General features: G+C 31.2%; 1 protein-coding gene across 1 annotated transcript in view; it reads right to left on the bottom strand.

The window, feature by feature from the left end:
- The window catches only part of LOC107453707 (uncharacterized), a 59587-nt gene that overhangs the window by 31708 nt on the left and 14999 nt on the right, over nucleotides 1–12880 (bottom strand). Inside the window, exons 3-6 of the mRNA XM_016070640.4 lie at nucleotides 8532–8922; nucleotides 5777–6015; nucleotides 3901–4010; nucleotides 1851–2092 (exon numbers count right to left, since the gene is read on the bottom strand). Of these exons, the coding sequence (XP_015926126.3) occupies nucleotides 1851–2092; nucleotides 3901–4010; nucleotides 5777–6015; nucleotides 8532–8922 (982 nt within the window). The remainder of the gene's footprint in view (nucleotides 1–1850; nucleotides 2093–3900; nucleotides 4011–5776; nucleotides 6016–8531; nucleotides 8923–12880) is intronic.

Genomic DNA, 12880 nt, shown 5'->3' with positions numbered 1-12880 from the left:
CTCAAACTTTCAATCGAAACTCCTGACTGAACTATTGAAACCATAATTTCCAGATTGCTTCCTATTTTGAGAAACTAAAATCAACATTTTTCAAGAAAAACTTTATTTTTTCCCAACTTAAAATATCGTTTGCACAAATTAATTACAGATTTAAGATTAAACCTTCGAACTATAAAAATTGCATCCTAATTTGAGAAAATCCAAACTTAAAGTCAAAATTTATTACGATGTTCTATTTTTTTTATTTTGTGCCCTATGCTTTTCAAAAAATTAAGTTTTCACACAACAAACGAATAATTATATACGAATGAAAAACATCATTCTTATGTTATAAGTTCAGTGAATTTGTTGTCGCCAATACTACTGATAATCACGTTTATCTTGTAAACAATTGCGACATACATCTTTAAGAGGTTTTTTTTATCGCTATCAAAGCAATCAAATGGAAAACATCTCTATTTCTTTGCTTTTACTGCCATCTTCTGGCATAAAAAATATTTGGACGGTAATTTCCTGTTTCAGTTTGAAAACAAATCAAAAATTAAGAAAAAAAACTAAAGCTTGTTTGTTTTATACGAAAGATAATCACCTTTGTAAAGTGTTTAGAGACACTTCGTCTGGACATTAATCAATATTATTTCTTCCATTTTTAAAAACATAAATATAACTGTAAGGCTCACTACTATTCATTATATATAAAAATAATTCACTTCGATTTATATTAATTTATTAATACTTAAATTTAACTATAAGGTCTGTTAGAGGATTTGCAAAAATGTCATGCTTTCTCCAATATCAACAATGTGTCAAACAACTAAATTCAAGAAACGATAGATTGTTCTCGAGAAAAAAAAAACGAAGTTAAAACATTTATTATTTTTTAACTTCATGAATTTTGTTACATTAATGACATTAATTTTTTTTTAAATGTTAAATTGTGAAATTTATCTTATTTTTCGACATTTACATCTTGAATCTTATGATAATACATTTTTACCTTTGGCAAGAGTTAATACATCTTTACATTAAAAATTATCAATACGAAGTATCAGAATGTTACAGAAATATCTTAGTTAGGTTTTTTTTCCTTCGGTAAAATCAATTTCGAATTCTCAGCTATTAAGAAATTGCTGTATTACGTATCCTCATGCATTAAACATGAAATGTTTATGATGAAATGGCAGGACTGAATTTCCCTGTTTCATTTGGTATAAACTCATTGGGCGGATAACATTAATAAATTGTGAAACTTATCTTAATAAATTGACAGATGGTAAAAAGATATGTGTATTTGTTTGATTGAGGTCAGTAATCAGTTCCTATTATGTCCATTTCATACTAAGTTCTAATTCTTTAAATAAAATTTATCCAAAAGAAAAATTACGACATATTTTCCTTCTATAACATTTTTCGTACTTAATTGCCAAAATTATTTTCTAAAATTTCCATGACGCTTTCTTTAAGAACTATGTTTAGTGCAGTTTTGAGTTCCATATAGTATCCTAACTTAAAAGTTTTTAATCTAGACAGAAACGAACGTACTTCCTTCTCTTAAGACTGCCCACACGCTAATGGTGAAAGCATGTGTAGAGAGTAATGCCACCTGCGTCCTGTAGTTCATTTCGATCTCCAATACGAGTTTATTTATGACATGGAAATACATGACTGTAAAATTGGTTGACGGAGTGAAGTTTATGCAAAAAAGTATGCTTTCAATTGGTTTTAAGTCTAGATTTAATTGGTTTTCGTTTTGACAATTTAAAGAAAAGAGTCAAATTGGACAACATATCTACATAGGGAATATAATAAACATATGCCCTTAATAGTTTAAAAAAAGATCTATATATTACCTGATTAAAGCATTGGGTCCTCCATGATTTACATTCTTAGGGTTGTAGTGTCCCCCGGCTGATTGACAACCATTACTCAGATCACCCAAGGCATGGATATGGAATCCATGTTTATGAGCAACTGTGACAGGGGTTTCGTTGTCATCTTCTTTTTGTAGAGATTGTTGAGCATCGTGGTGATGGTGATCACCCATATCAAAACCTTGAAGACGGACATGAAAGTTGAGTGGTCCACCAGTTTTCTGAAGATTGGAAACAATTAAATATTTTAGTGGGCAGTATTTATTATTCCAGACTATCTATTTCAGTTAGCAAAATAATTCTTAAGGAAGTTCACAGTTACATTATAGCAACAAACATAAACTGCGAAGTGGAGGAAAATACGAAAAATGTCACAAACTTCGGACTACTACACTGTGCATTGAGGTAAAAATGTGAAAATTGTCGCAACGTTCGAACTACTAAAAGGATCGGATTTCACGTTTATAGTAACCCGTGGAAGGGCTTTCTCTCCTCTAGGAAGTATTGGTGGAGCCCCGTTATAGTAACCTGTCTGTGGACCTAGTAATAAATCCACTATAAACAGTGGTTCACTACATTTCAAGTACTTTGAAAGAATAAATTTTTCGCATATTTCAGTATCAATTTTTATTCAAAGATAAAGTTTGACAAAATTCCCTTTTCTTTTCCAACATGGAGGGGGAGGATAAAAAATAGGGATATGCTACTTTCCCTCTTGTTTGTTCCAGTTTAAAAACAAAGAACATACAAAAGTAAGGTTTAACGCGATGTAAAAAAATGCCTCCATTTGCAATCTTAGCTCGTGTAAATTTAAAATTAGAGAATGGGATACATGCAAGTGACGTAGTGTGGGTATCTCGATCCTCATTGGTAGTTAAAACGTGGCATTTGTTAACGTTAGATACTGTTCTTTCCATTCTATTTCAATTAAGCCAAGCACGTCAAGTATCAATTTTATTAAGTGACACAGTCTATATTCTTACACAAAGATTCTTTCTAAAGGATTTAAATTCTTTCTCTATATATTTCTTACTTAATTCAAAACCACGTAGAATATAAACAAACTAATTATGCATCGAAGTTGCTGCCCTCACAAAACAAAAATATATCACAGTTACAACAAAATACATAAACAAATAATAAATCTAAGTGAAGTAAAAGATGTAGACGAGAGAGAATTATATTTCAACAAATTCGGTGTGCGATACGCCGTTGTATTTAATTAACTTCACGTTTATTAACTTATGTGGAGAAACTTAGCTCAACTTTAACAGGCCACTTTGCTTTAAGCGATCAGCTGGAGCTGATGGCATAGGTGTCATGTGTGGGTCAGTGATCTTCTTGAAGTGCAAGTACCCAATTGAAAAAAAAAAGTTGAGATAATGTAATTAGAGTCGACTACAAACGAACTACCAATTTTTTAGCAGTCCACAATAAGCGTATAAAATAACATTAGTTAGATGGAAGTTCAGAAGAGACCACTAAAAAAGTTTACTACAACCTAGTATTCACTATATCCCATGTTAATTATGTCGGGACTTAATTTATGTGGTTCATTCCACTATAAATAGAAAAAAGAAGAATTTATATTGAATTTATCAAAACATTTTTAATTAATAATTAAAAGTTTCAGCACTTCTCTGTATTTATTATTCTATCAGTTTAAAAGGATTAATGGAGCGTGGCCAACATATCAATATATATTATAATCAACACAAAAATAAACCTTCGAAATCTGCGAAAACAAAATTGAGAGAAATTAAAATAACGAAATCAAATTGCAATTAACTTTAAGTGCAAAGAAATTTTTTTTATAAGATTAGTCCTTATTTAAACTCGATGTAATATAGAACTAAAATGAAACGAATAACCAAACGATTTAAAATAAATTGATAAATTCCATTAAAAAGAAAACGATAAACTTATCACCTATGTGTAGTAATTAATTTTATTGTCGCAGCGGAAAAAGCTTGTATCAAGAAGTGTGATGAATATCAAAATGAATAGCTTAAAATAACAGATATCTTACTTTTTGCCAAAGATTAATGCGTCCCACGATTTCTTGCTGCTGATCATCGGGTATTGCTCTATTTGGTTGAACATTACAGACAGCAAAATCATACAACATGAATTCTGAAACTATGGAAAGAGATCATGGTACAAATATGTACAAATACAATTATGTACATAGTACAAATAACGAGAAAATGATACAAATTTTGATTATTTTGACTTAAAAATATTACTTATTCCATATGTGCTAGTTTGATCACTTTTGTTAATGTTTTTTTTTTAATAATTAGTAGAGTTTCAGATTTATTAGATTGTGTAAATGAGTAGACCATTTTTAACATAATGTATATCAAATTAATCAAAAATCAAGGTGTTCTTTTTAATTATTGAAAGTACATTTAAAATTCAATTTTCGCTAACTTAAAATCTTATTTTAAGACTACATTTTAAAGTTGAATAAAATGTTTAAGGTAAAACAACGAAGAAGAAAAATTTTACAAACCAAAGAAGAAAAGCTCACATAATATTCTTTGTTTTTAAATTATTATTATTTTCTTTTCATTACTCTCTCATTACTCTCATTTTATTATTCTCCAATTTCATTACTCTCTAATTTTGAAATTCTAATGAAATGTAATTTAATATATTAAAATTCTAAATTCATGAATTTTATAAAATAAAAACATTAAAATTTCACTTAGCGTACTATCTATTTCTGCGAATTAAGTCTTATTTTTATTTTATTTTCTTAAATGCTTTAAAATGGAAATAAAAAGTTTTTACGCCAAATTATACAGTTAATACACTGCAAATTTTCAATTATAAATATTGCTTTTGAAAGAGATATGATATATTGAGACATTTTTTGATAAACAAAATATTTTACGAAAATATTTCTAAATTGTGACTCTTTATAAAGCGAATAATGAAATATTTCTCTTAGAAAATATTGTCGTAGGATACAGATTACGCCATGATTACGAATACACGATTCAATAAAATATTTATTCACAATAAGAAAATCGTCTTTCATTTTCACGAAAAGAAAGAAATTATTTTTAAGCGTCACGTACGGTACACGATTTTCCAATCCAGCGGCATTTAATGACCTGCTCACCTGTTTTGCATTTTCTTAAACAAAAAAAAAACTTATTTTTTGACTTTTTTTAGTTACTTTTTTTTTCAAATTTTAAAAGTAAAATAAATTTTAAAAGTTAAATTATCTTCAACAACAAAAAAAAAGAAGACCACAACTCGTTAAAGGCCGCTGGATTATGAATCAGCGAATGCGACAAAATTCAGGAATCACTCATCAGTTTCAAATTCGGCAAAAGTTCAAATTTTTCATAATGAATATTATTTGAAACAAATTGTAATGCAGAATATTTAAACTTATTTTTTTTGCAATTTTAATATTTTTTAAAATAACTATAAATTTAGTATAGTAAAATGTTAGTAAGTTTGAACCTAAGAGAAACGTGAAAAAAATTATTTCAGACATCGTTGAAATAATTTCCTTATTTCTATATTTATATTAGTTGAATATGAAATTCAATATTAATTCAACAGTAAACGTAATACACATTTTTATTGCATTCAGGATCATATTTTTTACATTAAGGAATTTCCGAAATATGCACAAGGAAAGTAAAAAAAAAATTTTTTTCCTATGTTATAATATTAAAAGAAAAATAATATTAGTTACGTATTCTGTTTGATCAAAAAATTAAAAAAATTAATTAAATTAAAAATAATAAATAAAATTAAAAATAATAAATAAAATTAAAAATAATAAATAAAATTAAAATTAACAAATAAAATTAAAAATAATAATTAAAATTAATAAATAAAATTAAAAATAATAAATAAAATTAAAATGCGTTATAACTTACATTTAGGTATTTCCACTGTTCGATTGCGTTGAGTTCGACTGTGTGAATGCTGATGATGATGGTGGTGACTGTTGAAATAATTATCAGTGATTAGTTGCAAATTACTACTAGCTTGGGCCAGATGGGGTTGTTGGTGATGGTAATGCTGCTGTACACTGGTTGGCTGTACTAGAGGCTCTACCATGGAATCAGGTCCTTGTTGAGCTTGTTGCAAATTGTCATTTTTTTCATGGGAGTCGCTGTAAAATAGTATAAAACCTCATTTCAAACAAAATATACTTCTTTTTTGAGAAAAAAATGCAGTAAGCAAAAATTAAATTTTGTTACTTTAAGGAACTAGTTTATGTTTTATTCACAATTTTGTTTTGTACTCTTCCTTAAAATGTCATATTAGTTTAATATGCTAAATTTAAATATTTCATCGTATCTTAGAACTATGAACAATTTTAACTTTCAAACTGTGATGTGCAGTGCGCAAAATAAACAAAAACGGTACACCCTCAATAGCTTTTGGTCTAATGATCTTAATTGTTCATGGACCTGACCTCAAATATGTTAATTAATTAGACACAAAGACATACTTTCTCTGAATTAATTTTTTTTGTTGGGGGTGTGTGGATTTGCAGGGCCTGATTATCGCCTAGGCCCAATAGGCTCGGGCCTAGGGCCCACACTTTCCGGGAGATCTCAAAAATTAGTAAAAAGTCCACAACATTATTATTTTTTTAAATACAGAAAGAAACCGTTTTTCTCAAAAAAAGGCATTTTTTTAATTTCAAATTTTCTTTATTTTGTGATAAACCAAATTCGTGTAAACATTGCACTAATCAAATTCGAAAGTACAGCTGAATTTTAATTGATAATTTTTACAGCAACGGCTTAAGCAAATGCAACGAGAATGCACATTCGCAAAGTCTCTTATAAATTATTAGTGTCAACACGAACTAAAGGCTTATTCTTAACAAATATGTAAAACTGTAGATGGAAGGCTACAATCTTTAAAATAATTCAGCTAATCAGTGACTTTTAGCAAAAATTACTGATTTCAATTGTTTGTGATCACCAAACTATTTTTATTTTAACAATTATTGTTTATTATTTTATATTTTGCTTTAATATTTGGATGTGTAAACATTGTGATCATGTGTAAACATTGTGATCACCAAACTATTTTTATTTTAACAATTATTGTTTATTATTTTATATTTTGCTTTAATATTTGGATGTGTAAACATTATCTTAGAAATATAATCTTCAATTGTCTGCTTTCAAAATTTTTTAGAATGTTTCTCTTGAATCATGCAGTTCAATAGATTATTTTTATTGTTAGGACTACTCTTCAGAAATTTAATTTCAAAATATTTTGTTAGGGGGCCCGGAAAATTTTGTGGGCCTTGGGCCTGAATTCGTCTTGATCGGTCCCTATGGACTTGGATTCTTGACTTCCATTATATAAGGTAGAGATATAACCGCAGTGTGGAAAATATGGCCCCAATACTCTGGTCAGAAAAGAGTTCTGAAATGTGCACCACTTTATATTACTTTTCAATTTTGCTTATTTCGCCATATCTCGAGAACTTTTTAAGCGAATCAAAACGTTTTACACAAAATTATGAAATTTGTGTATCTAAAGTTAGTTTTATGCAAAAAATAATTTTTAATAATTATTTACGATTATTTTCTATTATTATGTATCACTATTTTTTATTATTTTATTTTATAATAATCCTAAAAATTCTGAATTGCAAAGTATATAAATTTTTACATCATTATAAAGAACGTAATTTTAAATGGTAAAATACAAAATTTCACCGCGTGATCGGTCAAAAGTAGTTTCTGAGTAATTAAATTTTAAAATATTTGTGTATTTAAAGTTTGATTTTTTGAGACTATTCGACCTATTTCCTTCAAATTTTGGAATATGTAATGTGAAATTAAATTTTTTTAAATATATGTAATTAATTATAGTTATTTTATTATTACGAAATTTTTCACTATCTAAACAAAATTTTAATAAATATCTATAAAAAATCAATTTTCGCTTGTAATTTTTTTTGTATGAACTATTTTTTTCATTATGTGTAAAAAAAAAATTTATTCGAACTTTCGTCTGTTCCCTAGTTCAAACTATCGGGACCATATTTATAGCTAAGGTGAAAAAAACATCTTCAAATTTTGAAGACAGTTCTCGAATTTTAATAGTTCTGCTCAAAACCTTTCAAACTTTTTGAGAACTGAAAATGTAGTTAAATCTTAACATGTCCTCAAATTGTCTTGAATTTCTCCAAAAACATCTCATTATTTCTTATACTGTGAAATATATATATATAGATATTCATTAAAAAAAAAACCAGAAATGTGTATGCCTCTAAGATAATTTTGTCTTACATGGAATTCAAGCGAAAAAGTACCATACTGAAACTAATTGATGAAAACTCTAACCATGTTCTCATTCATTTTACAAGTGGTAAACAAATGCAAAATATGATATACGTTAAAACTGCTTAGATATGAAATAGAGTTTGATGGAGATAGTTTTGCACCTGATGTTAGTTATAATTTTTTTTTTTAAGTCTTTGCTTCACATATAAATTAATAGCTTTCATTAATACTCTTATATGGGTATCTTTTTTCAAGCACTCTAAGCTAATTTGTCCTCAAATCATGGTATACAAATCTGGTCACCTTATGTATAGCATATATGCAAAGAATATATAGAATAATTGTTACGTGAAAGAATATAAGTAATCAATACCCATGTTGGTGATTATCTCCCTCCATGTCATGCCCAGAATGTGAATGTGAATGAGAGGATGAGCTGTGGTAGTGATCGTGATCGCTGCCGTGGGAATGTTCACCACTATGATGATGATCATCACTTCCACTATGAGAATGTGAATCATCGCTATGAGAATGTGAGTCGCTACCGTGATGCTCGCCACTATGTGAATGATCACTACCGTGAGAATGATCACTACCGTGGGAATGATCACTACCGTGGGAATGATCACTACCGTGTGAGTGTTGTTCTCCACTGTGGTGGTGGTGATCATCACTTCCATGAGAATGTGAATCATCTGAGTGTTGCTCTCCACTATGATGATGGTGATGATCATCAGTATAAGCTCCAGGAGTGCCTCCGGTGCCTGTAATAACAGAATAATAAGCACATCAATAGAAATGAACCCTTAAGGTATCAGACTGGGTTCGACACAATTTTTTTAAAAAAATAGCCTTTATTAAAATGTGTAAATTATTATTATTATTATTTTCTTCAAATAAGGGCAAATTTGAGCATAAAAACTAAAAACAATTTTGTCACACTAACAGCTTCCCAACAAATTGTAATGCATAAATGTAAAAATAATTGTCTTTTTTTCTCATAACCATCATAGTGGAGGCAATATGTAGTGGATCAATGCAATACTAGATCAATAATATGGTAACTAAGTGGAATATGGTTACTTGAATTAAAATCTTTAAAAAATTTCAAATATACAATGAAATAGAATTAATAATACTGTTCAAAATTGATTTTTAAAAAAATCTAAATATTCTTGTCTAAAGCATAATAAAAATAATAAAATTACGATCAGACATTAGCTCTTAGTTCAAAAGATAAATAACGACTTTATACAAAGTTTAGGTACACATTTTCTTAAATTTTTAAAAGAGATTTTCTCAAATTAGTGTCAAGAGATTTTCACAAAATCAACCCCCCCCCCTTTTTTTTTTGAAAATGCGTTTAAAGTATATAATTTCCAAACACTTCTGCCAGCATGCGGAAAAAAAAAACTTTAACTTAATTTCTAAAGACCGGAGAACAAAAAATAAGGAACAAAAGTTCAAATATAGGCAGTAAAAAAAATTTCAAAATCTTTGTAGAAATAGCTGCATTTCACTCAGTTGGATACTTTAACTGTTTGAAACTGCTTAAGGAATGGTATGAGTTAAAAACGAATATAATAGTCAACTAAATAGATGGCTAAGTTTAACAAAGTAACGCTTAACATGTTCAGTAAAATTTCTCTTTAGAGAATTTCATTGCTTCGAAACCATAGTTTTTTTATGTGTTATTGTACAGGATACAAAATAAATTATAACAAAAGAAAGAATATAAAAGTAAAGATGCAGTCAAAGAGTTAATTTTTTTACAAAATAAAGAGATGCGACCTTTTAAATATGTTATAATATTTACTTAATTTTGCCTAAGATAACCATTTTGAAATAACGAATAATTTTTTTAGTTCCGATTTAAACATTTATATTACTCATTTCTTCACGAGAAATTAATGTATTTTACTTGTTGAATTAGGTTCTTCGCTGTTCATAAAATACTAAATAATTGGTTGTGTGTTGACATAATTAGTAGTTGAAAGAATGACTTCTAAAACTACTTTTACAAACTTATCCGTTAAATTATAGCTCCGAAATCAAAAAAAGTTCAATTTTCTGAAAGTAAAAGATTTAATTCGTAACATTTACACATAATACACTTAGGATTTTGCATGCACCAAAAAATTTAATTATGAGTTTAAAATATATTTTTTTGTGCTGTAATCATTTAAATATACTGCTCAAAACAATTAAAAGGTATTGAGGTTGTGGGTTGATCTTGCACCTGGAGAATTGTTTGAATGATTTTTAAATTATCGACAGGCTATATGAGATAAAAATGACATTTGTTTGGCAGAAAAATGCGGGGGTGGTAGGCGTCCAGCAATTCATCTGCCTAGAATGTCCCAAACATGCTTCATTGAGTTCATGTCCGGAAAACACGCTGGCCAATCCATTCATATGATTCCTTCCTCCAAAAGAAAATCATTCCCCAAGTTAACACGATGTGGCCTGCAATTGTCGTCCATTAGCATGAAGTCATCTCCTGCTACTGCAGCGTAAGGAAACCGAAGTCAAGCATCACTGGCTGCGGTCAGTGTGCGGGTGGGTGACCACTAGGATCAGTCTGTGTAGGGACCGAGGGTGTGCGGTATTGGTCCTCGTTAAACTGTGCTACCGTAAAGTGTTCGACTTCGCGCGCAGGTCGTCGGGCTACCGAAGCGGGGGTGCCATCCCCTCCGCAGAGGATCAAAATTGTGATGGCATGTCTTCGGATCATCCTCCGGGATGTTTCCCAGACCGTCGCCAATAGCCCATTTTATTTTATTTTATAACCGTCGTTGAACAGCCGAACCAATTTCATGGGCTTACCACTACTTACGTTCAACTCCGTAGCCTTGTAATTTTGAACCAATCCAGAAGACAAGGAAACTCCTGGATCAGTACCCCCAGAGGTAATGATTTGTTGTGGGAACATGGAGGACTTTGAGACTCGACAGATTTAACGTGCATCAGTCACCATTTACTACACAGGGAGTCTTCGGCCGGCGAGGATCGAACCCACGACCTCTTGGATATGGGCCCAGCGCCCTACCGACCAGGCTATCCCGGCCCCGCCAATAGCCCATTGTGTAGCTCTAGTGTGACGTAAATTAACAACAACAACAGCAGCGTAAGGAAATACAATAGGTCTCAGAATCTCATCCCTATATTGGCCACCGGTCAGAGCTCCATTTCGAATGATATCTAGATCGGTGCTCCCATCAATGGAGATGCCAGTGTAGACCATCACTCCCCCACCTCCAAATCTTTAACTCTCGACTTTCGTGCACGAACGCAGGTTTGTTTCTAGTGCCACGTTCCCTCCAAATAAAAATAAGCCTATTATCAGAATGAATAGAAAAACGGGATTCGTCAGAGAAAAGAATATTGCGCCATTTATTTCTCCTCCAGTTCACATGCTATATTGTCCGCACCCTACGGGTGCGATGGAGCCTTGCTGTTAACGTGACACAGACTATTGATCGGTCAGCATACAGACCTATAGTTTGTCTGCGACAAGAACTCCCCCCTCTTCAAAGTCTGAGTCCGTCAGCTGCTATGGAAACAAGAATAGCGCATTTCGGGGAGGTTAGCTTCTCTTCACTCTAGGGCTACCACAATAAACCAGAAAAAAAAAAGATTCTCTTTCGCCCGCCGATCAGAGTCAAAACCTATCCTAAACAATGACCTCACACCCCTACTTGAAATAGTTATACCTCGTTACCATAGTCATTACCACGGGTTCAGACGAATGGCTAGGAGAATTCTTACTCTAGACATATTATACCGCGTGAAGGAGGTTTCGGACAGTTTGTGTTGAAACTGTGGTGCCAGTAGCCGAGTGAAGGTGTGGTTGAAAAAGAGTGACATTCATATTTAGGTGTCTCCATTGGTCGGAGCCGTTAGCGTTAAATAACGGGATTTATTGGGCGTTGTTGCACGTTTGAGCTCTTGAGCTGATCTTCGGTCTGCATTTCCAGATGCTGGCCTATGGTTCCAGATCCTGAAAGTCACATTTTGTGAAACTTCGATGAGTTCTGCTACTTCGGCTTGTGTTTGGCCCCCTCTTACCGATCAACAGCTCTCCAAGCTTCTGATTCGGTTAAGTGATTTCGTAGAGAGATTGTACTCATCGAAACAACGCGCTTACTGAATGTTGATTATCCCATTGTGCAGCTCTAGTGCGGCGTAAATGAACTACAACTACAATTACTGAATGTCGATCATTCTTTTCCGCTTTGTCTTACATTAAGTTGAAAGCCGAATCGAATAAGTTGCCGCTTTAAAGCGTGGTCTTCGACGTCAAACTCAAAATTTACATACCCAAGACAAATTTTATGATGGTTTTTCTTTGATGGACCAACATGAATATGATGGTAACCATCATGAATTTCCATCAAAAACCATCATATTTTATGATGGTACCAACAAGACTGACCATCACCTCATATTAGGAATTGGAACAAATTTATGTTGGACCAACATGAACAAAACCACCATAGTATGATGGTATTTTCCGTTAGTCCAACAAATAAATCCATCAAGAACCAACATGGTTTGATGGTAGTTTTTGATAGCCCAACCTAAAAATTAATCAGGAACCAACATATGTTGTTGGTCTCAACTTATATTCCATCTTAATTCCTGATGGTACCAACAAGACTGACCATCACCTCATATTAGGAATTGGAACAAATTTATGTTGGGCCAACATAGATAAAACCA

This window comes from Parasteatoda tepidariorum, chromosome 2, assembly GCF_982258835.1.
Source record: "Parasteatoda tepidariorum strain Cologne lab strain chromosome 2, Ptep-v5.0, whole genome shotgun sequence".
Lineage (NCBI taxonomy): Eukaryota > Metazoa > Arthropoda > Arachnida > Araneae > Theridiidae > Parasteatoda > Parasteatoda tepidariorum.
Note: the sequence above shows the minus strand (reverse complement) of the source record. Positions and strands in the feature narration are given on the sequence as shown.